We start from the raw sequence: 21,116 nt of genomic DNA, 5'->3' as shown, positions 1-21,116 counted from the left end.
GGCAACCCCGTGTGTGTGTCCGTGTGTGTGTTGTGCAGAAGTCCAGTAGACGGGCTGTCTCTATGTGCCGTTTCCCCCGGCATGGCACCGTCTCCTCCCAAACAAGGACAAATATCACCGGCAGAAAAACAAGGGATGGAAAAACAGAGCCACGCAGAGGAACAAAGGAGAGCGCATTAATGAAGGTCCCTCAGATAGCATGTGCCTCTCTCTCTCTCTCTTCTGCGGAGTATCTCAGTGGCACTGCACTCAGCTCAGCAAGTGCGTGTGTGTGTGTGTGTGTGAGGCGTGCGCGCGTCTATGTGTGTGTGTAAGGCGTGCCGCTGACAGCGTGTGGAATCTGAGAGAGAGCTGCAGTATGCACTCTCATTACAGGACCTCTTGCCTCTGCCTCTCCTTCTCTCTCCTTCTCTCTCTCTCTCTCTCTCTCTCTCTTTCGTTCTCTCCCCTCCCTCTTTTGCCCTTTCTACATGTCTTTCTTTTTCTCTCTCTTCCCCCAGACTCTTGCCTCTTCTCTCCCTCACTCCCTCTCTTCCCCTCCCTTATATTGCTCCCTGCTCTGTCATTGGCCTGCTTCCTTTCTTTTCTCCTGCTTCCACTCTCCTCTCTCTCTCTCCCTCCCTCCCTCCATCCTCTCTTCCTCCCTGCATCCTCTCTCTCTCCCTCCCTCCTCTCTCCCTCCCTCGCTCCCTCCCTCCCTCGCTCCCTCCCTCCTCTCTCTCTCCCTCTCTTCCTCTCTTCCTCCTCTCTCTCTCTCTCTCTCTCTCCTGCCTCCTCCCTCTTCCTCTTTCGTTCTCAGGCAGTGAGAGGCTTCAGGAGATGATGTCAGCAGATTTCATGCTGTATCTCCGTGCTGCCCCTTTAATTGCAGCAGCTCCAGCACTCCTGCGGGGTGATGAGGGGAGGGGAGGGGAGGGGAGGGGAGCAGAGGATATAAGTATAAGTATATATACTCTTTTGATCCCGTGAGGGAAATTTGGTCTCTGTATTTATCCCAATCCGTGAATTAGTGAAACACACTCAGCACACAGTGAAGTGAAGCACACACTAATCCCGACGCAGTGAGCTGCCTGCTTCAACAGCGGTGCTCGGGGAGCAGTGAGGGGTTAGGTGCCTTGCTCAAGGGCACTTCAGCCGTGCCTACTGGTCGGGGTTTGAACCGGCAACCCTCCGGTTACAAGTCCGAATCGCTAACCAGTAGGCCACGGCTGCCCTAAGGAGGATGGGGGGTGAGGAGGGTGCACCATGCACACTAGCTAGCTGCTAAATAAAATAGTTAGGTGCTTGCTGCACTGCTGAGTCAGAGATGGAATCAGAGAGCACAAAAGAGAAAGATAAAATCTCCCTTTCTCTTTCTCTCCATCTTTCACTCTGTATAGTCTTATGGCCTGGCCATTAGCCTTGGAAATGAACAGACACACAACAGCTACAAACAAAAACAATAGAAAAGCTTGTTCAAATCAATCTTTGTTATCTTTACCAACCTTTCTCTCCTGCATCCACCTGTACAGTGTTTGGGCTTCTGTACAGTAGGTTAAATACCATATAAATAATAATAAATAGCATATGTTCTGAATTGCAAAAAAAAAAAAAATGACTACCTTCTAATCAACATTCACTATACTTATGCTTGAGATTTACTTGACGTGCTAGAGAGAGAGAAACAGACAGTAGCCTACCAACACTGCAGTGCAGGAGGGGACTGCTTAAGTTTGTCACAGGACCCAAGGAGAGGTTTCCCTGGCAACGGCTCCAGGGAACAATTAGATGTGGATTCGATTCAGCAAGGTTTCCATTCCTGGCAACAGTCGCGGCTTTCCTCTCACTCTCCTTTCCTCTCACTCTCCTTTCCTCTCACTCTTTCCTTTCCTCTCACTCTCCCTCTTTCTCTTTCAGTTCTTACTGTCATTTTCATTGTTCTGCAACTCATGCCCAAATGCAAGGTACTTTCACAGTAAGGCGATTAAACTGCACTTGTATGTTATTAAAGCATCATGACGCCATTAGAAATGAGACTAAATTGTTTAGATATGAGGCAATATGTTAAAGTTAACATCTTCATGGATGGTTTTTCAGTCTACCTGCATACATCAATCAATGTTGACATGGTATTTTAAATATGAAATTCAAATATTACAGGAAATAAATGAACAACTGTACCCAAACTGTCTTGTCTACCCCTAGCCTGGGAATACCCATACTGTGCGAACATTCGGCAAATTTGGGATTTGCTCTGCAGGTCCATCTGGCAGAGGCCTAAAATACGGGCATGTAAATCCAATCGCTAATCTGGCATGGAAGTGTATTTCTTTGGAATTGAACAATTGTGATGGTCTGGGTGTTTTCAGGCTAGTTTACCCCAGCTGTCAGTGGCAGGTGTTATCATGGGCAACAGAAGCAATTTCCACATTTGTAAAGGGGGCAATGTTGAATAATGCATTGACAATGCTGGAGTGGGGGTTTAGTGCGCTGGGTAAGCCTGGACCACCACGCTCGTCTGGATCAGTCTGGATCAGTATAGCCATCTCTAGTTAAGAGGTCATGGTAGGGGGTTGGTAGTGAATTAGTTCATGGGCAGACACTCTTAAGCTCAATGGCTTGGATTTAATTGTCTGACCATCGTGGTCCCTAGCATGTCTGAGAAAGGACTTTGTTATGTGGCTCTAATCACTTAGGCAATGATCCAATTCTGTTTGTCCCATACAGAAACCACTTGCCATTAGCAAGTCATCTTTTGAGGTGTTTGTACTTCAAACAGTATTGTATTGAGAGAGGCTACAAGTCCATCGCCAAAAAAAAAAGACCTCTTCGTCCCCACAAAACTTGCTTTAAAGTGAGGGTCAGTGTTATCTAGTGTGCCCCAGCATTTAGAAAAGCAGTGAGAAATAACAGCAATCAGGAAGAGATCTGAAGAACAAAGGAGACCCTAAAAAGACAAAAGCGGACAGTCTACCCCTCATTCACCTGCCTGTATCAGAGAGAAGCAAGCTCTCTCTTCTCTCTCCCTTTTGTTCATGGAGGCGTTGGCCAGGGCCGCTCAGCAGAGGTTATATAATTAAGCAATATAGCACGAGTGAGAGTGGGGTTGGTCATGGATATTCCCACGGGTGTTGTTCGGCCGTAGCCACGAGGAACGTCTCTCGGCCAATCAGAAACAAATAAATAGTTCCATAGAACCCAATTGTTGTATAATTGTGTCTAGCTATGCTGGTCACTGTTGTCTCCCGCTACAATGGGGACTCATGCAGCCTCAGGACCAGATGAACTCCTCTAAACCCAGCCAGTCTGCGTTTCCCTTAGGACAGCAATATGTGACGCACTTACCTAGGAATAGAATAGAAATGCAGTGAAACCCCTAATGGGACATCTGAGGTCAGGGAGGGTGCCCTTGACAAATGGTTTCACACCTAACTGAGCCTTCAGTGAAGAGGGTCAGATCAAGGGGTGGTCATCTTGAATGTTTCAATCACAAACAGATGGACATGTTTTACAACAGATAACTTATGAAAACCTCTGCAGTGGCTCTTAACAATTATAAAAGTTTTAAATCACAAATGGCAAGTTAGAGTTGAGAAGCAATCAGCTCATTTCCTATTCAAAAAGCAGTAAGTACATAATCACAAGCTTTTATTGTACTTCATCGACATCTTGCAGCCATTTGCTTACTTGAAAAAGCACACAGCAGCCACAGCAACTCAATGCCTACTCCTGTAGCAGCCTCTTAAATCAATTATCACAAGCCAGAGGCACAGACTGCATTATGTTTCAGGCCATATACATTACATCATGATCAGATTAAATACCCACGAGATCACGCTCATACACTAAAACGTTGAAAAAAAAACACCTGTAGAAAAGCCACACATCTCAGTTGTTGAGTTATCCACAAATACAAACTCATGCCATTCAAGGCATTCAATATGTATTCTCTAGGTCAACAGTCTGTGTAGGATTCTTTGATGACAAGATATTTCTTTCCCTCTTTCCACATGTTAGCAGTTCTCCAGAGAGGAGTATTAAGATGGTGATGGATGGCATAGGTTAGGCAGCTGACTGGGAACGCATTTCAGCTTTTGGAAATTCCCAATCCAAATTATCATGACCAAATTATTATTCTTTTTAAACTATGGCCACAGCCATGCATACACCTCAGGGTTAGTCTGTTATGTATCTAAGACAAAAAAGGCAACATAAAAAAAGTTTTGACTCACTCAGAGACCCTGAAGTTCAGAATGGCTTTTGTACCCTGACAGTAAAACTAGCGCTGTATGCTAATCTGGCCCCTTGGTCCTGACAGTACCGGTAATGAGGATGTGAATGTCAAGCCGAGCATACTAGAACCTAGAGTTCCCTGCTGGACATCAGGCCTCAGAAATCAGAAAATGAATTTTAATTTGCTTTCATTTCATTTTCATGACAGATTGAAATGAGACTTTCTTTCATCATCGCCGCTCTACTGGTCATCTGTGATATGCTCAATGTGGGATAGTGCAAGTGTGGGTGGGGTAATTCCTTAAACGTCAATATTAAAGAGAGAAGCTTCTTTCCTTACATATATGCGCGCAGTCGCGCACACACACACACACACACACACACACACATTGGATTTTATACTGCAACAATACTGGTGCACAAGGCTTCTATGGTCACATAACTTGAGTCTTCAAAACACTAACAAAACTCATTACTTTATCCTCAATTTAATAGGCTAGACCAGTTTTGCCAAACAGCCCTGAAACAGACTGTAAGCTCAAGGCTACAGAGAGCGACTTTAGAGTGCTAAAATTCTGCCCGTCAAACCAATTCTGCCTTTTCAGACAAAATTACCTTAAACTACTGAACACACCATCCAATATTGTCTAGTTCTGCATTCAGACCACCACATCCACATCCAACACATGTTAATTTACGCATGTTATCCAACAAATGAGATGAAGGAAAACCTAATGATAAACATTTTATTTACTCTAATTTCCATGTATCATTTTCAGTGAGTAAAATGTCAACATTTTTTTTTAAATACCAAGTACCACAGAGCGCATCCCAATATGAGCATGTGCTGCAGGCCACCAATGCTATTAATTACATATATTCAAATAAAACTGATGGGCACATCGACAGGATGACCAGGCACAACTGCTACCTGTGTAACCAGAACAGGTGCAGTATAAGCCAAAATAGTTCTTGTTCTGCATCAAAATTGTGTGTCCAGTTTAAAAGTCATGTTTCCAACTTTATATTTTCAGAGACCAAAAGCCAGAAGCATCTGACTTTCTCCTCTCCCCAGTCCTCTTCAGTAGTTCTGTTTTTTGTTTTCAGCTCAGTTTCTCCCTGTCTTTGGGTATCCCAACATCCTTCAGCATCTTCATCGAAAGCTTTACAGCAGTCTCCTTGGTAACAGGGAAAGCCCCAGAAGTGTTGTCAAGGCAACAAGATTGAAAAATATATAAGGAGCCTTGTGTGTATCTGAACATTTCTAGAAATGTCTCTGAAATATGAATAACGGCTGTTAGAGCTTTGATAAAGCTGCTTGGGGTGTCCAATAACTTGATTTGTTGATGATAATTTAGAGGCTCTTGGCTCTGATGAGGCTTATGACTGGAATGGTCTCACAGTTATGGTGGTTTGGTTCAATGGGTACATTAATGATGTAACACACAAAAAAAGTCCTGCTTCTGCTTCAGTGCTGTAGTATTTGGCATTCTGTTTGCTTTGTTTTTTAAAAAAAAGAAAGGTTTCTGATGAAACACTGTGGGGTCTTGTGGGCCCCTTCTGTAGATGGGGGCCTTTGATGGCGGTGCTCAGGGTCACTCCTCCGTGCTGAAGCCCTCGGGTCTGATCCCTGGTCAGGTGAAGCAGGCTCTGCGGTCACGTCCGCTCACTTGGCCATCTCTTCAGCCACGGCCTTGCCCATCTTGTCCCTCAGGTAGGCCACCCTCTGCCAATCACTTTTCAACTCCAGCCATTCATAGTATGGCACCTGCAAAATTACAAAAAAGACCCCAGTATAAGTATATATACTCTTTTGATCCCGTGAGGGAAATTTGGTCTCTGCATTTATCCCAATCAGTGAATTAGTGAAACACACTCAGTACACAGTGAACACACAGTGAGGTGAAGCACACTAATCCCGGCGCAGTGAGCTGCCTGCTACAACAGCGGCGCTTGGGGAGCAGTGAGGGGTTAGATGCCTTGCTCAAGGGCACTTCAGCTGCTTCCTACTGGTCGGGGTTCGAACCGGCAACCCTCTGGTTACAAGTCCGAAGCGCTAACCAGTAGGCTACAGCTGCCCCGCATCTCATTTGACAGGATATCCATAACCATCATTTCCACTGATAGAAATCTCCAAACTCTCAACTATCTTGAAATATTCAGTCATCAGATTTAACAACTAATCCTCATAATTCACTTCCTAATCCACTCAATTTAGTTCTTTATTCCGCCACATTTGATAAATGGAATGGTGCGTGTGCGGCACCATGTCTGATGTTTACTGACCCAATCAGCCCTGATGTGGGAAGGGTTTGGGAATTAGCCACGTTTGGGAAATTACAGGCAGTTCTTTCTAAGTGGCCCTGGCTGGGCCCACAGCGTAAGGAGATTGGCCTACTTACAGCAGCAGACATCACAGGGCCCTGCGCAAAAACTGGCTATATATACACACAAGCTCGCCACCAAAATGAGTGTGGGGAAAAAAGCGTCTCGTTTTAGCATGGCTCACGGCTCATCTGCATTAGCAGCAGGGCTAACCAAGCCGGATTAGCAACACAGATCACTAGCATGCAGACAACTCTCCGTGGCTGGCTAAGCTCTTTTGACTATTAACCTAACTAGTAACCAACCAGAGACAGGGAAAAAGTGAAAAAAAATTAGGTGATTGAAACAAATTGCCCAGTAAACATACATTCATCACAAAACAAAAATAGCAACCTCTCCACCTACAGACGACAAATACAAACTGTGGGCAATCACTAACAGATACATAATGCCTGTGTTTGTTAGGTGTATGGTTTGCACTGTTTTTGCTTGACAAAACTTAGTGACTAAGTGCAGTCTTCTCATACCAGCAGTTTTAGAGTATTTAGAACATACTATGGACTGACTAAGCATTAGTGAGACTAAGCTTCTAAGAATACCTGGGCTGCCATCTCAAGAATTAAAGACACTGAGGACTTAAGCCACTCAATTTGATTAACTTAGGAATAACAACACCATGGGGGACAATTGGAAAGTTTCCATTTGCTTAAACGTGCAGTCTACAGAGAAAGCCTATGTGCTGTCTACAGAGAATGCGTTCTTGCATGTTGCGTGCGTCACGCATGTTGTGTGCGTCACGTGTGTGCCGTTATTTTGAGCATTTTCAGCATGCCAGCTCATTGCTAGTGATCTGTGAGCCTTGCAAATTTAAAGGAGAAGTCAGCGATTGCACAAGAAGTCGCAATTGTTTATGTTTATATTTAAATGTATTAGTATACTGCAAAAACTGACGAGACTCCTTAAAATAAATCAAACTCTTCTTAAATGAGGTCAAAATTATCTTTCGAGAGAGCGCTTGGTAAGACTTTTTGTACAAAAAGCAATACCAAATAGATTTTTTTTAAAAATCTTAATGAGATTAATAACACTTAGTTAGATTTGATCTTTTGCAGCGTAGACACTTTAATCCAAAACATACATTATATTTTAACCAAGGACCAAACAAAACACACCAGAGGTAGCTCACCCCTCCCTTCAGTATTCCCAGAGACACTTCACACAGGGTTTTGTTTTTGTTTGGGGGACAGGCTGCCCCCACTTTATTTGTTTCCAGTTTTCGGAGCCTGGGCTGCCTACAGAGACCGTTTTTTTTTTTTTTTGTAGTGTACTCACGGAATGGGAAGCTAGCGAATTGTGAGGAGATGCCATAGTTGCTACCTCCAGTTAACACTATTTCTCACTATTTTTACTCAAACCTATCTCGTCCAGCTCAGAGGACACACAGAGAAGCATTCGATTTAAAGCCTTACTTATGTTCCCCTTTTGTATGAAAATGAGTTTGGGTTTGTTTCAAGCGTTGCTCCATTTTGACCTTATCTGCAGGCTTTCAGAAAACCTAAATACAAGCAAAAATTTGTACCGTAATACTAATAACCAAGGTTTATTAGACTGATTTTTTGCTATACATGGGAATGCATTTCTTTTATTCATGCTTCTTTATGATTAAAGCACAACCTGATTCTAATTCATTGGGCTGTCGGGCACTGTGGTTAAATATTGTTTTTTTTTTCATATTTTAATAAAACAGTGTTCTGCTATTTATACACAATGCGGCTAATACACAGGACATTACTGTATGTACAAAAGGCATTGTCTGTGTCTGTATTTAACATTGGGAATAACGAGTCTTTCGCCATGATGTCATCACACACACACACACACACACACACACACAAGCCAAAAAGAGGTTAGCAAAGACTTATCTCGGTATCTTCTGCAGGTCTCTTTATGTGCGTCTCATCAACAGGAAAGTGTTGATTGTGTGCTAAGTGCAGGCTGTAATAGGCTGTTAAGCTAATTCTATGGACAATCTACTACAGTGCTAACAACATTCGCATAATCAGCATGTCCTGCAATGCACTGAGATCTGCTCCTACTGCTAGCAGCTAATGGGTGAAGAAGCGCAAGCATATATATCATCATATATATATATATATATATATATATATATATATATATATATATATATATATATATATATATATATATATATATACACACACACACACACACACACACACACACACACACACACACACACACACACAACAGCACAGCTGTGGTCTTAAGGTGAAAATGAAAGTCACAGCAGGATACTGACCGCCAGGTGGAAATCAGTGCCCAGTGCTCCCTATAACTTTGAGATCGTAGAAAACAGGCAGCCGCACTAAAAATCTAACTGCAGGCAAAGAATAAGCAAAACTGTGCTGCACAGCAAAGACTGGGTACAATAAACGCAACAGCACTCTGGATCCAAAACAAGGCCTCAGGCTACTTTTTATGACTTTTGTCATTTTTTTTTTTTCACACTAAGGGCCTCCGTGTAACACTGTGGTACTGTGGATGCTACAATGTTGTACTCACTGAAAAATCATTTGCCCACGGGGACAATAAAGAATCTATTATTTTCGGTTAGTATGTGTACAAGTTCCATTGATTAAAGAGGTCATTTAGTGGCACTACAATCCTTCCCATTTTACTATTGCACCATCACCTTCCTATCTGCCCTGGCTGTTTTTAACCCACTCTCTCTTTCTCAATGTTCTATTAAGCCTCCTTCCTCATCTCTTCTTCAATCTGTCATTCTCCCCTCTTCCCCCTACATACCTCGACAACAAGGAAACCCGCTAGCTGGAGGTGTCGTTTCTGCATCGCAAAGCGCCCAAGGAGTTCTTTGCTTCTCAGAATGAAGTTAGGGAACTCCCACGCCACAAACCCCATCCTGTATACATTGACACGAGAACAGACACAGACACAGAAACACACACACACCAAAATTTTTTAAATAACATATGTCATAACATCCCTGTTAATTTCTCATAGAAGAAAGGAGCAACACTATGCACATACAGTTTGTATGAGCAGGATGTGCTTTCATTCACATTACTTTTAAATCTTCATACAGAAAGGATGAAAACAAAAAACATGATGCACGTGTAGTATGTGCCTATTCTGTACTTGCGTTCGTGTGTGTGTGTGTGTTTACTAATTACGATGTGAGCCTCTCACCTTCGTGCTCCATCAGGTAAGGGCTTATCCCCGCCTCCTCCAGGTAAGTGTGGGGCAGTGAGAGCATTCAGCTCGATCGGCTTATTCTCAGAATCTAAAATCAGCTCACCATCTGATCAACACACATAAACACAAACAAGAGGACGTCTTAGTCAAGAGCTAGCATCCATACAACTACACTGTGTTAGCATACACTGTGTTAGCATTATTTGTGATGGCCTACTAGCATCTATAAACGTACTGTACACTGTGTTAACATTATTTGTGATGGCCTACTATTGGGCGCTCCAAGACTGCAGATGAACACAGTCGGTACACTAATGCAGATATCACACTATGACTAACAGGGAGCAGTGATGAGAATCAGTTTGGCAATAATTAATTAATCAAGTAATTTTTACAACAACCAATATACACCTCATTGAAACAAACAAATAGATGTGCTATGTCACATGTCCTATGTTGTCACATCTCATAGGCCAAGCAGACTAGCTACCTTTAAACAAATCCTACACCATAGATACAGACATCCCCCTGACAACTGGATAATATTGCGATATGAATTTAGAGGAGATTTCAAGATGAGCTGCCTATTAAGGCAGAAAAATTACATCTTGAAATGAGACATCCCCATCCATCCTGAGCTTGGCCACTGCCACGATATACCATTGACCTAATTAAATCAAATGACTCTAACCTAGAGTCCAGCCATAGCAGGTGGCGACGGAGGTGCGCAGGGTGTTGGGCTTGGAGTCGGTCAGGCTTGTGAGTGCGGCGTGGAGGGCCGTCTGTAGCGGTGACGGCGGTGACGTGCGGGCGGGCTCAGAGGACGCGGTGGGGACGCAGCAGCCCAGTCCACCCAGGCTCCCCTCCATCATGATGTGCAGCAGCTTCACGCGGTAGCTCTCCACACGGGCCGCACTGCCTTCTGGTGTGTGTGTGTGTGTGTGTGTGTGTGTGTGTGTACACATGTTGAGGGGAGATGCGACAAATGTGGGATGAGTGAAAAAGAGAAAAAAGAATGGGGTCAAAAAATATGTTAAAACAGAATCTGTTGCCATCTGTATACTTATTTTCAGCTAATCTTAAAATGGCTTATCCACAAGATCGGGAAAAACAAAAAATTAAATGGGTTTCATCTACCCAGGCCCACTGAAAACAGATTTATTCAGTTGTGTATTCCTAGGTGTATATTAGACACAATACTGCCGCCCTCTGCTTGACTGATGTACTGCAGATAAAACCTAAAATCTTTTATGACGGCATGCATGTGCTCTCCATCCTTACAAACCACCACATATACTGTATATGAAGGAACATTACTACATTTGTTTTATAAAATATAATTCAAGGAAAGGATTAAGATACATTGTCACAAGGACACAGATATAATGTCACACGCACACATTACTGATGCAAAGGTACAATGTCCACGGTTTGGTCTGTATCACAAACAGTTTTTGGGCCAAGGTAATGGCTTGGTTTCAGTATCTTATTTTTTTATTTTAAATTATAAATTAAATTAACAAAATAAATAAATGCATCTAAAAATTACAACAACATATTTTCCCTATTCAATTATGAAATGAGCTATATGTAAGGGATAATGTATAGAACGCCGGTCATTATGGGGAAAATAAGTCCGACAGGCCGAACCCGGACCCCCGGCACGACCAGCGGAGGGTCTTGTTTCGCCCTGAAGGGACTTATTTTCCCCATGATGACCGGGCGCTCTATACATTATCCCCCACTTATTATGGCTACTTGTCAAAACGAAAAAATAAACTCCATGATATGTCTCCTTACACTTATTTGTTACCGTTTCGTCGTGGCTTTTGCTGAGAAACAAATAGTTCGCAACACACGCTGAACTTGAATCAAACATTCGACGACACAAATGTATCAGTTCAATTTCCATGAAACTTGGGAAGTGGGAAGTAGAATTGTTTCAGTTTTGCTAACTTTATCAAACATGTGGCCTTGGTAGAGGACAAAGTTCCCTTGATTTGTTTTTTGTCACAAATTGTTGATGGAAAGCAGCAGGGAGAGGTTGGAGTGTTTTCTCTGAGTGGACACTCCCTGATGGATACAGTGAATAAAGCTGGACGATAGCTGCATATGAGACATTATGTTAGAAGCTTCCACTTGAGCCGACTGCAGTAGTAATGCTAACTATACTTCATTTGTTTACAGTCTTCTTAGCCTCAGCATTGTAGCACTGAAATCCAAAATGTTGCCTTATAGCAGATAAAGAAGACAGCGGTACCTTTTCAACATTTGCTTTTGTCTCGCTAGTCGCTAAGCTTACGTTGAAGCTTTCAGTCAGCTGTGTTTTAGTTTGTTTTAACTGCTTTTATCTGCTTCTCTAACTCCTGTTAGCAGACAGAGTGCTGATAGGGTGCAGGGAAATGCTAATTGGCTCCAGCGGCGGTCTGTGAATGTAGACCTACAACGTGCATGCAGCTTGCAGCGCAATAACCACGTTTTGACAATAATAAATTAGTGCTGTATTACGGCAATTCACGCCTACGTATCAAACCGTAGGGGGTGTGCCGTTTGGTTCGAGAGTGTACCATGGTGCAATGACATCCCCAACACACACCTAAAAGTTTCTCCTGAAAGGCTGGGCTGTGTGAGGGCGGTGATGTACTCCGGTCTGGCCTGCTGCACCACACCACATCCACACACACACACACACACCAGTGTTTCCCCTACAGTGTATTTAACAGCGGCGCAGCGCCACAGCTGGATTTTCAGCGCCGCTGCAACATAATATCACGAGATTCACTTAACACACTGTAAAAGCACAACGGCCAACGTCATCTCGAAATTGTTTTCTGAAAGTCTTGACTAAGTTAAGTGCATGAAATCCGCACTTAGCCTCTCATTATTCAGGACATATATGCGGCATGATGTGTCAGGTGATTACAAGCCCAAAGACAAGTCTGCAGCCCATATGGCTAGCCTACGTTCTGAACACGGTTACATTGTTTAGCTATCCGACTGATGGGGTCTTGCTCCGCCACAGTGTAGCCTATGGTGTCATCGTTCACTTGTAGGTTACACAATAAATAGCCTACTTATAGGCCTGGTGACAATAAAAATGATATTAGTTATATTTCATCACGGCTGTTTGTATGCCGCGGAATTAAACTTGTAGCCTATGCCATATGTTAAGCTTGAGCAATTCCTCTGATCCAAAGCCTGCTTTGACACATTGACACTAATGTGAAACATGCATCCTCCTCCTAGCCTACATCAAATAAAAGAAACCAATTCATGATTACCCAAAATGAATTTAAGATGGGGGGGAAAAAAAGTTTGTTGCGATTTAGCCTACTGTTGTGATGCGGTTCTTTCTGCTGATTGATTTACGTCCGGTGTCGTCAACTCTGAGAACTCTTGCTCCGGCTGACAATTTTATCCAGAGAGCTGATTTCCCAAAGATGAGCCTCCATCAACATTCAACGACAAATTATTAAAAAACGTAAGTAATGCAATAGAGTAAACCAATGTGCTACAAGGTGTATGGTCTTAACGCTAATTGTAGCCTAGACTTGTAACGTTAGCGTAGGGCTACATGTAATGTTTGCATGGGAAAGCTAGGCGAACACAGTCTAGGCCTGTTTAAACTTTCTGATAGTTAAAGGAAATATGAGCATATGTTGGCATATACATTATAGCCTAAATTCTGTCCACTTAGCTATAATAGGCTATCACAAACAGACCTTTTCTACGCTTGCGGCATTAGACATAGGAGCCTACATTCTCTTATCAGAAAGACGGTTCTCATAACTTCAGCGTTCTCTTGACGGTGAGAGACGACGGTCACACTTCAATCAAGTAGCCTAGGTCCTTTTCGAGTTAATTGTGAGTGAGTTGTATGGTAACTGTGGGAGTGATGTAGAAGAAAAGTGAGTATTTACTTTTTTTTATATTGGGTTTGTTGTTTTGGGACTGAGAAATAGACTACAAGGAGAGCATCTGGCTACGTGCATGCGTGTCAGCATTATTGGCCCCCCAACAATTCAATTACCAAAGAGCCTTAGAGATGTTCTTTGAAAAGCCCAGAAAAATTAAGTGCTCGTAGATTGGTGTGGCCTTTGCCATTAAGACAAATTTAAATAAATTGTAAATAATCTTTTTTTCTGGGTTGTGCCATTTCATTTTTCTTCTATCATTTTTAACCAATAATGTAAAAGAAAGCTGAAAATGTCCACAAAAGAAACACGAAGGTATGATATAAAAAAATAAATTAACCCCAAGTAATAGCACCGCTGCTGGAAAAATTTCTAGGGGAAACACTGCACACACACCTGGTAGTTTCTCCTGGAGGCTGGTCTGTGTGAGGGCGGTGATGTACTCCGGTCTGGCCTGCTGCATCACACACAGGGACCACACCACGTCCACCTGCAGGAAGGGCTCCAGACGGGGCAGGGTCGCCTTCAGAGCAGAGTGCACCTGCACCCACAAACACAAATAAATAAACACAAACATACTCGTACACACTAGAGTTGGGAAAGTGAAATATTACAATCAAGTAGAAGCGATAGGAAAGAACTGGAACCAGGACCGATAAGCAGAACACAAAACTGAAAAGAAAAAAAAAAAAATCTATACAAAAATAACAGAAATTGCAAACAAGGACAAGTAGTTTGCCACCTACATCATACAACAAGGCCTAGCAGTTAACCAGCTGCTCTACAGTATATTGATCTGTACAGTATATGTTAAAGCCTTCATATTTTATTGCACTTCATCAGATCAATACTTCAACTAAATGTTCTCTTTCTGAATTTCCAGTTAAGTCTTAAGAGCATTGACTATTCCTGGAATAAAAAATAAAATATATATTTAACATTGTTGCTTTTACACTCTGGAATCAAAATGAGGAATCAATAGGAACCGGATTCAATACACAGAATCAGAACTGAAATCAGAATTGTAAAACATTTAATGATGCCCATCCCTAACACACACACACCTCAATATTATCACATGATGAAAGAAACGTGCGTAAGAAAGTAACTTGATCCAAGTTTAGAAGTAGACTCTGACCTTGCTGAAGAAGGCCTCTCCTTTGCTTGGCTGGAAGTTGAGCTTCGCTAGAGACATGAGTAGGTTACATAGCTGCAGTGTGCTGTACTTCTCACTGTTGGCCACGTAGTGCTGCAGCAGTGGATAGAAATCAGGAAATAAAGAGCAGGGAAAGATAAGAAAAAACAAAGGAAAATGTTATGACCAACAGATACCAATTTACTCACCACCAAAAAATATTATTGCATATCTTCAACATCTTCACATACATGTACTTATTACTTATAATAATAGTGATGCAATCACACAAATATGACTCTTTTGCTGAAGCTGCTACTCCCTACATTAAATGTCTGTTAGGGTCAATCTTGGGAAAAGTGGTTTATGAACAAACATTCCAACACTATGAGTTTACTTCCTGTTGTATTCTCAGCACACGGTCAGGCCCGGGCTACACCGGGCCTGCAACTGAAGCGCTCCATTCGCATAGCGTAAAAAAAATGTTTTGAGGTCTAGTTTTTTTAGAACGTGCGTGCCGCCATCACACCTGGTGTAGCCAGTTCTTTTGATTACAGTGGACGCTAATTGTTGCAGCAGACACTACGCAAATGGAACACTTCAGTTACATGCCCGCTATAGCCTTTCTATCATAGTGTAGTCTTAGTATCATAGTGTAAATCATGAACAAACATCTGTGAGTCACCTCTGTGAAGGCTTCAAAGAGTGCCAGGTGGAGCCACTTCAGGAAGGCAAAGGACTTGGCGCAGCGTGTCACATCAGTTGAGCTCAGGTCAGGTGTCCTAGGCAACAGCTCGGCCGCAATGCGTTGGAATACCTGAGTTTGGTGAAAGTTGAGTTTACCTGAGACAAGACAAGACAAGACCAGTCAAATTTAGCATACTGCTATTACTGAATAGCACATTACTATTACTGAAATCAAATTTACAAATAAATTATGTTGGGTCCACATTCCACATGCTAAAGTGTATAAAATATCTACAGCTCTGGAACAAATTAAGAGACCACTGCACATTTTTCTATTTCATTCAGCGACCATAGGATGACATCAAAAGAATGTGCAGTGGTCTGGTCTGTTTTTTTTCCAGAGCAGCATGTCTATTTAATTTCATTATTTATTTTGTTTGTTTGTTTATTTATTTGGCTACTTGCTAGTTTATGAAATTAAGCACAGACAAGTTGGAATGCATTAATCAACACTAGAAGTTTCAGCCATCAATCTAAAAGCAGACCAGAACATCCAACAACAACAGTGCAAGAATGACACACATCCAATAATCCCACACATTGTTTGTAACAAAAATGATGGAGATTCTAAAAATAAATCTAGAGGGGAAAGATGGCACTTTCACATTCTGTGAGTATGAGCATAATTAAAAGGTGTATACCTACTCACTTATTGCATTTTATTGAGCAAACTGTTCAGCATTGCAATGATATTAAACGGCAACTACTGTAATAGCCTGGAGACCAGACGAACCATTTGACTTTGCTCTGGTTAGGCCTTCTAGCCACCTCCCCATTCAGGACAATTTCTCGATCACTAAAAACGCCGGAATCAATCACAACCACTTACCCAGCATGGAGTGGGCTTTATACAACAACAGTTGGTAACGCTTTGTACACAACCAATGTCTGACTCTTTGAAATTGATTAAACAACTGGATTTGAAATAAGTATTTGTTTGCTATACTTCTGAAAGGATTCTGTAGTAAATGAAGAGAGAAGGTCCAGACATGGTGTCATTTTAAAATTGGTTCAAATGCCAGCCAGGCTAGTCAGCAAAGTTTAGACGACTATTTCATAAAAGCTGTGAAAATCATTCGACCCCCATGTGTGCACACTCCAGGTGAGAATGTGAAATGCATGTTGGCGTGCGTAGAATCGCTGGCTATACCGTAAGCGTAAGAGAATGTGAAATGCATGTTGGCGTGCGTAGAATCGCTGGCTATACCGTAAGCGTAAGAGAATGTGAAATGCATGTTGGCGTGCGTAGAATCGCTGGCTATACCGTAAGCGTAAGAGAATGTGAAATGCATGTTGGCGTGCGTAGAATCGCTGGCTATACCGTGGTAGTTTGAGAATGTGAAATGCATGTTGGCGTCATTGAGAATCGCTGGCTATACCGTAAAGCGTGAGAGAATGTGAAATGCATGTTGGCGTCATGTGAATCGCTGGCTATACCGTAAGCGTAAGAGAATGTGAAATGCATGTTGGCGTGCGTAGAATCGCTGGCTATACCGTAAGCGTAAGCCGCGTCCAGCAGCAGGGGGGTGCTGAGCTCCTTGGAGGGTCTCTGCAGCAGGTGGTAGGAGAGTGCCCTGAGCAAGGGCACCGTCCGACGGTTCTGAGACGCCAGCGCCTGTGCCACCCTGCGGATGTCCTCCGCCACAAAGTGCTCCGCCAGCTCCAGGGCCTGCCACACCATTGGGCAGGAAGGAAAGGAGTGTTACTCTCTAAACCTCTACTTTCCTTGTGCTTCACAAGACAACACCATTTTAGTAAGGTTCAAAATCCCTGTGCACAGCCCTTCTTCCTCCAGGTGCTGATGGTGTGCAGTATAACTATTGAAAAGTAAAAAAGTAGTATACATCGCACACTGGAGGGTATTTTGCTGACTTTATTTGGCGCCAAATAATGTCAGCAAAATACCCTCCAGTGTGCGATGTATACTACTTTTTAACAACATTTTAGTATCGTTATAGTATTGAGATGTATAGCTAATAAAGATAATAATGGGTTTACTCTTATAGAATTATGTGGATTAAGTGTAGAGGTTTTACTGTGAACATCAGGCAAAATCAGGCAATGGGTGGCATTTTGTCTGTTTGTGCAATGTGGATGTATGTGTGTGAATAAACGTAGTGCATAAATGTGTGCATACTTTTGTGTACATGCTTTCTCTGTGTGTGTGTGCTTCTGTGTGAGAGAGCATATGTGTGTGTGTGTGTGTGTGTGTGTGTGTGTGTGTGTGTGTGTGTGTGTGTGTGGGTGTGTGTGCGTGCACCTTATCCTCCAGTTTCTCGATAAGCGTTGGCGGTAGGTGGGCGGCCCTGCCCATCAGCATACTGACTGTCCTCGGCTCGCTCAGCTCCGTCCAGCGCAGCTCCAGCTGCTTGGCCAGCTCATTGGCCAGCCCCGGGGCCTCTCCCTGGCTCTGGCCCTGGCCCTGCCTCGCCAGCCGCGCCTGCTCCGACACCGCCCACTCCATCAGGAAGGCCAGCTGCTTGTAGGAGAAGCGGCGCACGCGCCACAGCGCCTCCATCTGGAGAGAGCGCAGCACAGCGTCTCCGGGGGGCACGTCCAGCTGGGAGGCGGCACGGAGCGCGCTCACCAGCGTTCCGTTCCACACTGATGGAACCTGATGTAGTCCAAAACCAAAGAAAGGTCAGCGCAGGAACGACAGTTTGACTATTAATATCAATCAACAATCTCCAATCAACAGCCGCTAATATTTACTTCAGATTACAAAATAAAATCAAAGCTACAGGCTAAACTACAAAAACCTTAAAAACGCCCATCGTCTCTTCATTGATTCCCTGATATATAGTTGCAGGTATCCTAACTTTTGAACAGGTTTCCAGATACAACACAATGTAATACAATGGTTGGCAGTAATTAGTGCTAGTGTGTTTGTTTCTCTATTAAAGATAGAGTGAGACGATTCTGAAGCGCTTACCTGAGTGCTAACTGTATTCAGGAGCGCGGCACAGCTAGGGTCATTCACCAGCTGCCTCCTCTCCTCAGCACTCTTCTCCAGAGCCAGCCGGCTAACTTGGGCCAGACACATTGCGGCCTGGTTGGCAGAGCCACTGTGTGCCTTCCACAGTCGCAGCACTTCCTCTGGTGATTTGGCGCTGCTGACCTGCTCGTCGAGCTGGGTGCGCTTGAACGTAAAGCCGCTTTCTTCCTCTCTGGCCAAGCCGTGTCGGTCACACAGGCCTCTTGCTGCCACCAGAGGCCTGGTTCCAGCCTGGGGGAACAGCAGCTCTGCAGGCTGGGCTGTAGAGGCCTGGACGAGGGCAGAGGCAACTGAGGAACCTCTGGAGGAGCGGGGCAATACCCAGGCCAAGCGACACAACATCCTCATTGTCATCTATGCAACCAGTCGGCCTAGCAAACCACTGTCAGCTCACAAGTCTTCAAGCGGCAACCACATCATCACTACTTATGAGAGAGAGAGAAATAGATAGAGCGAGAGAGTGAGTGAGAGAGAGAGAGAGCTAGAGAGAAAGAGAGAGGTTACAATTAGAGCATAAAATTATTTATCTTTCCAGCCTCTCAGAAATGCACATGAAAAAATGAATTATGCCTGAATAGTACTACAGCATCCTGTCTGAAGAAAGTGGTCTAGTTGCTAGGAGGGTAACAACAATCCCTGGCCAGTTGAAAAATTGAACACATATTTAATTTTATTTAACATTGAGTAAGACAATAGCTTTGTGACATCAGCATAGCTCCAGTCCGTGATATCGGTAGTCAACGTTGCAACATGCTCAGTAAATTAGGAATGTTTATTTATGTTTATGATTCTTGATTTATTCTTGAATTTCCCCTGGGGATCAATAAAGTATCTATCTATCTATGATATTTATGATTATGTTAACGTTACACACGCATAGCAAAAAACGCATGTGTTTAGTAACGACAAGATGGCATAGCACATACTCGCTCTTATTACTTATTTCATTTAACGGATAACATTTTTAGCAACATCTTTATACACGTTTCACACGGAAATAATGAAACTATAAATGACAAGTGACCAGCCGTACTGCCTATGACAAGCCTTTCCTGACCTTGCCCTGCAGCTTGAAGCTCTTATGAAACTGTCAACGTAAACATGCAATTCCAACAGTTTTGGCAGTTGATCATTCTATACCTAACTCTTTCCAGGTATCCACGTGGATTTGACTAATACATGCAAAATTCAGTGGATGCAAACATGGTATTACCTTTCAATATTATCTCGCAAGTTGAAAAAGGCGACATTCACATGGATAGCCGGTGGACGTCGCAGAGAATGTGCGTCATGGTCATGTGAGTAAAACAACTATAGTGATTGGCTGCTATTCTGCTCAATGACATTCATCGCTTTTATTTTAACATAACATAGCCTAACCAAGTTTATCTGTGAACAAATAATGTATTTAGGTAGAATAGTATTACTATTGATGTTGAAATACTACACGATGGCATGAATTAAAAACATTAAGAGCCATTGCCAGTGAGAGATAGACTGGCCTATTCAGACAAATGTCTTTTTCTTCATGCCTTTTTTGGTGAATGGCAAAGGAATAATAGAATAATAGAAAAACACACTCAGGGCTAGGCCTACTTCAACAGTGTAGGCCTACACCGTGTTCCAAATTATAATGCAAATTGGATTCAAGTGTCATTTATTTTTTTGTTTTTCAATTAAACTAATGGATGGTATTGTGTAGGGCTCTTTGGATCATTGAAATCAATCTCAGACACCTGTGATAATTAGTTTGCCAGGTGAGCCCAATCAAAGGAAAACTACTTAAGAAGGATGTTCCACATTATTAAGCATGCCACAGTATTCAGAGCACAGGTGGGGTTGTGCAGACAAAGACATAATAAGGAAGATTTCTGCCAGACAAATTCATAGAATTAAGAGCAGCTGCTAAAATGCCATTGCAAAGCAGCAAACAGGTATTTGAAGCTGCTGGTGCCTCTGGAGTCCCGCGAACCTCAAGATGTAAGATCCTCAAGAAGTATGCGTGGGCATAAACCCACTATTCGGCCACCCCTAAACAATGCTTACAAACAGAAACGGTGGCTCAGGAATAGGCCTACTTGAAGACTAATTTTCAAACGGATGAGTGTCATGCAACCTTAGATGGTCCAGTGATGGAGTAATGGATGGTTGGTGAATGGCCACCATGTCCCAACAAGTCTGAGACGTTAGCAAGGAGGTGGTGGAGTCATGTTTTGGGCCAGAATCATAGGGATAGAGCTGGTAGGGTCCCTGACTGTGTGACCCCGGCAAAGTATGTAGAGTTTCTGACTGACCACTTTCTTCCGTGAGGAACCGTCTTTAAGCATGACTATGCACCATCTCATGCTGCAAAGAATACCTCTGGGTCATTGGCTGCTATGGGCATAAAAGGAGAGAAACTCATGGCGTTGCCCCCCATCTTCCCCTGACCTCAACCCTATTGAGAACCTTTGGAGTATCATCAAGCAAAAGATCTATGAGGGTGGGAGGCAGTTCACATCCAAGCAGCAGGGAGGCTATTCTGCAAAGACATTAAAGCAGAAACTCTCCAAGA

The 21,116-nt window shown here is 43.1% G+C and overlaps 2 protein-coding genes across 6 annotated transcripts in view; both read right to left on the bottom strand.

Annotated features, from left to right (window-relative positions):
* nacad (NAC alpha domain containing) overlaps positions 1 to 481 on the bottom strand; it is a 19,216-nt gene extending 18,735 nt beyond the window's left edge. The window contains exon 1 of the mRNA XM_048261971.1: positions 1 to 481. This exon is cut by the window's left edge and continues 8 nt beyond it. Within this exon, the coding sequence (XP_048117928.1) occupies positions 1 to 83 (83 nt within the window). The 5' untranslated portion in view covers positions 84 to 481.
* Positions 482 to 4,944: 4,463 nt separating this feature from the next.
* Positions 4,945 to 19,866, bottom strand: tbrg4 (transforming growth factor beta regulator 4). 5 transcript variants are annotated; one of them, XM_048261970.1, is made up of 11 exons: positions 19,776 to 19,866; positions 18,500 to 19,043; positions 17,828 to 18,181; positions 17,062 to 17,236; positions 15,506 to 15,663; positions 14,824 to 14,934; positions 14,082 to 14,226; positions 10,463 to 10,690; positions 9,766 to 9,877; positions 9,364 to 9,478; positions 4,945 to 5,980 (listed from the first exon to the last, which is right to left on the bottom strand). In XM_048261970.1, exons 2-11 carry the CDS (start codon positions 18,914 to 18,916, stop codon positions 5,879 to 5,881), a joined length of 1,917 nt encoding a protein of 638 aa, XP_048117927.1. In that variant the 5' UTR covers positions 18,917 to 19,043; positions 19,776 to 19,866; the 3' UTR covers positions 4,945 to 5,878. The 5 variants fall into 5 exon arrangements, with proteins under 5 accessions (XP_048117927.1, XP_048117922.1, XP_048117925.1 ...); XM_048261965.1 differs by having other exon boundaries at positions 10,463 to 10,693; positions 19,776 to 19,865; XM_048261968.1 differs by having other exon boundaries at positions 10,463 to 10,693; positions 18,500 to 18,984; positions 19,776 to 19,849.
* Between the last annotated feature and the right edge of the window lie 1,250 nt (positions 19,867 to 21,116).

Source organism: Alosa alosa, chromosome 13, assembly GCF_017589495.1.
Source record: "Alosa alosa isolate M-15738 ecotype Scorff River chromosome 13, AALO_Geno_1.1, whole genome shotgun sequence".
Lineage (NCBI taxonomy): Eukaryota > Metazoa > Chordata > Actinopteri > Clupeiformes > Clupeidae > Alosa > Alosa alosa.
The sequence above is the reverse complement of the archived record's forward strand: the minus strand, read 5'-3'. Positions and strand labels throughout refer to the sequence as shown.

Coding starts and splice junctions, on each gene's coding strand:
- tbrg4 (XM_048261965.1), bottom strand. CDS start 18,916: ATGACAATGAGGATGTTGTGTCGCTTGGCCTGGGTATTGCCCCGCTCC. Junction 10,694..14,081: donor CCTCCAGGAGAAACTACCAG/GTGTGTGTGCAG, acceptor CACACACACCAG/AAGGCAGTGCGGCCCGTGTG. Junction 5,981..9,363: donor CGGGTTTCCTTGTTGTCGAG/GTATGTAGGGGG, acceptor GTAATTTTGCAG/GTGCCATACTATGAATGGCT.